The 4,835-nt window shown below is 41.1% G+C and overlaps 1 protein-coding gene across 2 annotated transcripts in view; it reads right to left on the bottom strand.

The window, feature by feature from the left end:
* Positions 1-583: 583 nt before the first annotated feature.
* Positions 584-4,835, bottom strand: part of LOC107673390 (transmembrane protein 150A-like) — a 16,463-nt gene continuing 12,211 nt past the window's right edge. For both annotated transcript variants that reach the window (XM_016466960.1, XM_016466959.1), the window contains exons 7-8: positions 3,853-4,030; positions 584-1,260 (exon numbers count right to left, since the gene is read on the bottom strand). In XM_016466960.1, the coding sequence (XP_016322446.1) occupies positions 956-1,260; positions 3,853-4,030 (483 nt within the window). In that variant the 3' untranslated portion in view covers positions 584-955. The remainder of the gene's footprint in view (positions 1,261-3,852; positions 4,031-4,835) is intronic.

Raw genomic sequence — 4,835 nt, 5'->3', positions numbered from 1 at the left:
TGATGTTTATCTGCTTACCCCCAGGGCATCCAAGATGTAGGTGACTTTGTTTCTTCAGTAGAACACAAACGAAGATTTTTAACACAAACCGTTGCAGTCTGTCAGTCTTATAATGGAAGTGAATGGGAATCACGGCTTTGAGAGTCAAAAAAACATACACAAACAAAACCAAATGAAACCCTGTGGCTTGTGATGATACATTGATGTGTAAAGACACGAAACGATCGGTCTGTGCAAGAAACTGAACAGTATTTATATCGTTTTTTACCTCTGATTCACCGCAATGTCCGAACTGTCCTGAGCCGGTGCGTGACGCGTCTTCTTCTTCTTCTTGCTTTACGGCGTATCGCAGCCTTATAAGTGCATTACCGCCACCTATTTCTCAAATGGACCATTGACACTCTTATCTACAATCTCAATTAGGAGTGTCAATGGTCCATTTGAGAGATAGGTGGCGGTAATGCACTTATAAGTCTGCGATACGCCGTAAAGCAAGAAGAAGAAGAAGACGTGTCACACACCGGCTGTTGAGAACACGCTCCGGACAGTTCGGACATTGCGGTGAATCAGAGGTAAAAAACGATACCCTGGGGGTAAGCAGATAAACATCAAATTTTCATTTTTGGGTGAACTATCCCTTTAAAGTGGAGCTCAAATCCCTGTTCCTTAAAACAAATGCTCATTCTGTCCTTCTCATCTACAAACAACCCAACAGAAGCTTCTCTCGCAAGGCATAACAGGACTAAAAAAAAAGACAAATTTATCAGACGAAACTTAAAATCTGAAATGATAGTATACATCAGTCACACCTGTAAACCCGATTAACCTGCCTCGACTCAAGACTGGACGGTTCCTCTAAATGACTTTAATCTCAGCCCAAGTGTGGTCTTAAACGCAGGGTGCACCATCGTGAGGCTTCCCACCTGGCAGTATGTGACTGCGTGTGCTGATGTGTTTAAAGCATTGCGAAGTTCTCAGGAGTGCAGTTCAGATGGGTGGAGGTGCTGCTTCCTCCGGGAGATTTCAAACCCTTTGTTGTGGCTCCTACCAGGGTGTCTGCGTGGACATCGTCTCCGATCATGATGCCAGGTCCGTGCGAGAGATTCCGCTGGAGGCCGGCCAACATGGTCTCGGTGGTGACGGTGCCGAACTCGTAGGTGAAAGTCCCGTAGAACACGAGGATGACTACAGTGAAGACCCACTCACAGATGGCCGCTGCATGTTGTAAAACAAAGCTCTCATGGATGAAGAATATCCCACCTGAGAGGAACCATCAAGGATTCAAACGTTTTCAAAAATGAAAGCTTACAAGGCACAGCAGCCCAGTTCACTCAAAAATTAAAATTCTGTCGTCATTTATTCACTCTCAAGTTGTTCCAAACCTGCATGAGTTCTTTCTAGTTTGAAGAATGTGGGTAAGCAAACAGTTGCTGGTCTCCATTCTACAGTAAGGCTATTGAAGTCAATAAAGGTTTCACACCAGGTTAGAACTAGCCACCAGTCCCAAGAACTTAATTTTCTCCTAGGGCAATTTTCCTGGTTGCACCATTCTACAACATCAACAACTGGAGAATGGATGACAGAGAAGTGGCTGGACTTCGGAGTCGGTTTATCTATCACTGTTTTCCATGTTTGTAAAGTAAGTATGAGGCTGCTTTCCAGTCCATTTTTTTATGCCCTTCACTCGCTAACTTCCCTCCATCTCGTTTACTCGGTATGTCATTGATTATGTTTCATGAGTGCCCACTACTGAACCCTTGGAATGGGCTGAATCGGAACGTCCTAAGCCCTTGATCACTTAGAATCCGCTATGGAGTTGGTTTATTGTTTACATTTTTCCCCTTACATATTTGTTTGGTGCAGCATTCTATATGTATATAGGTATGCTTGGGCTGTTATATATATTTATATATTATAGAGTTGTTTGGGGTGGGGGATAAATTAAACGCAATCTGCGATGACGTCATAATCGTGTTGCATTGCGGTCTATAGAGTGGCCTGAAGTGTGCATATGAAGCACACTCGCTTCCTCAGTCAAAATCGAGGGGTCGAGGGTCTGTCTGTCCATATAAACTTCCCTCGTTCACGAAGTGGAACGCCCTTCAAAATGGCAGTGGGGATTCCCCCAAGGGGAAGTGCTTAGGGAAGTTCGCGAGTGCGTGTCTAAAAGTGGAACCACTGATCTATAATAGAGAAAAGAAAAAGTAATTTATATAGATCAGTGAGTAGAACGCAGCGTTTACACAGCTCTTTCAAAATGGCCAGTGTCAGCATTTGCCAGTATGGCATGCATTCAGTCAATCAGTGTACACTTATGCTACATGGTAGCTCCTCCTGAGTTGGTCTGAAGTAGGAGCTAATTTATTCCCCCCAAAATCTGTTCCTAAATCTAACATCATTCCCAGGTCCCGAGGTGCGAACACGCCAAAAAACGTGTACTTCCACCAATAGTTATAATAACTATGTAACGTTCTTCTGTGCAAAAGCTCCTAATAAGGACTTGGTTACCAAGGTTTGGAACAACTTGAGGGTTAGTTAATGATGACAGAATTTTCATTTTTGGGCGAACTATCCCTTTAACTTACTTAAAGCCATGGATTATTTATATGGAGATACTGGTTAATTAGCTGCTCTCATAGTTACATCACCCAGCAACCCTTTAGCCACCCCCTTTTCCTCCGGTTGGGAAAAAAAACTATTCATAAATCATTGATGAACACAGCAGCGATAAAGCAGGAAGGCCGGGAGACTCCAGCTGGGCTCATCCGTCTCCTCAGCAACATTTACACCAAAGTAATTAGATTATACCTCCACTATTATATGAGTCAGGGGCTTCATGATCGTGACCAGAACCTCAGCAGGAAGAGAAACAGATAAAAGCTCAGTACTACACCTTACCTTGCACTGATTTTGTCTTGCTTTTTTATTTAAACAGCTGGTGCTAAATGGGATAGTTCACCAAAAATGGCAATTCGTCATCATTTACGTATCATGTCGTTAAATCCTGTAGAACTTACATGAAGAACATAAAAGGTGTATTTTTAAATAACGTTGTTCTTTCGAGTATCATAGAGTATCATAAAACCACTCCATACAAACCGTGCACATACTGTAAGTCTTCTGGAACTCGAATTTAAAGTAGTAACAGATCTTGGCTTCCATATTGTGACGTACATCCAAGTGCAATGGATTATCAGATTTTGTTCTTTTGTTTGGATATTTTCAATTAATCTGCTGATCCATTTAATAAAACTAAACTCTTAATTCGACTGATCTGGTTCTTGAGTCACTGACTCAATGATTAGGTCACAGATGTAAATATCTCACTAGAAAAACATATCATCAGTATCACTTCATATTGGTATGTTCCTCAAACAAAGCTATTGTATGGCTTTAAACATATTGCATAAGTCATATAGATGCATTTGTGTCCTTTTTGAATCTTAATGGAATAGTTCACCAAAAATGAAAATTCTGTCATCATTTACTCAACTTTATGTTGTTCCAAACTGTTCTTTCTTTCTTCATTGGAATAGAAAAGAAGATACTGATACCCAAACAGTTTTTGTTGCCATTAACGTCCATTATATGGAGCACAAAAAAAAAGTTTTTGGTGAACTATCCCTTTTAAAAGCCTAAAGGGAAAATAGAGAAACCAGTACAATTCCTCAGAAGAAAGAATGTCATTCAGTTTGGAATGACATGAGGATAAAGAAGTTTTAATTTATCCTTTAAATTGCACACAGGTGATATTATCTAAATAAACAAGACAAATAAGCAATTCATATCAAGAAAAATTGTAAACACACACTTATTCTTCATTTTACAGTCATACTAAACAAGGAAGGATACTGAGAACCAGTGCGATGAGAGCACCAGTAGCCAGTGCCACACGCACGTGAGCCATCCAGTAGTCCAGAGCTGTGACAGCCACCCGGTAGGTCAGCAAACATTGCAAACACACGAACAGAATGCCTGCTGGGAAGGCGGCGCCCGCACCTACATAGTGAAGTGTTTTAGCGTGGTCCACCTAGTCGAAAAGCAGTAGAGTGCTATTCAAGTAATAATAAATCGAAGCATTGAAAAACAAAACAAGTACTTTTGAAACATGATGACAGACACTGTGTTGGACTTAATATTTCAATTATGACTTTTATTTTGATATTAATTTTGGGCTGTGAATTGAATTTCTAGTGGGTTAGTCTGGTGTCACTTAATTCTAGTGACATCTAACCTAGAAAAAGTGGACTGAAAAACACTACAAACTTTGTCTTCCTACAACAAGAAACTTGCCTATTGTACACTCAGCATACGGGGATGGAAGTGCTATTAAGGATGAGGGAGTAAAATGCCCTCTAAAATCCATTCTGAAGAATGAGATGGCTGCATGAATGGATCAATACTAATCACTTTGAGAACATCAGCCTCTCTGAAACGCTCTGATGTTGATCAACGCATCAGTCTGATGCACTGAATTTATGGCCGGTGAAAAAACTAAGGGTGAAGCTTCAGCCCTTAATATCTTCTCATGCAGCACTAACAGATGCCCAAATGCTTGTTACCATTTTTGGTTTCAGTGATGTGAATGGTGAGTGGGGCAGTCTACTATGAGCTACTATGAGATGTGTTTATCAGATGATAATCATACATGGAACTAGGGCTGCACGATAAATCGAAATGGAATCGAGATCGCGATTCGACAGAAGCTGCAATTGTCATGCGTATCTTTCAGTGAAGCACGGTTCTGTGATCAGCAGTAAATCTCCATCCAAAGGCCAGAGGGCGCTCTCGTGCTGAAACTCCAAATACGCCTCGCAGAAGAAACCCAGAAAATG

This window comes from Sinocyclocheilus anshuiensis, unplaced genomic scaffold (genome assembly GCF_001515605.1).
Source record: "Sinocyclocheilus anshuiensis isolate Anshui unplaced genomic scaffold, SAMN03320099.WGS_v1.1 scaffold508, whole genome shotgun sequence".
NCBI lineage: Eukaryota > Metazoa > Chordata > Actinopteri > Cypriniformes > Cyprinidae > Sinocyclocheilus > Sinocyclocheilus anshuiensis.
The sequence above is the reverse complement of the archived record's forward strand: the minus strand, read 5'-3'. Positions and strand labels throughout refer to the sequence as shown.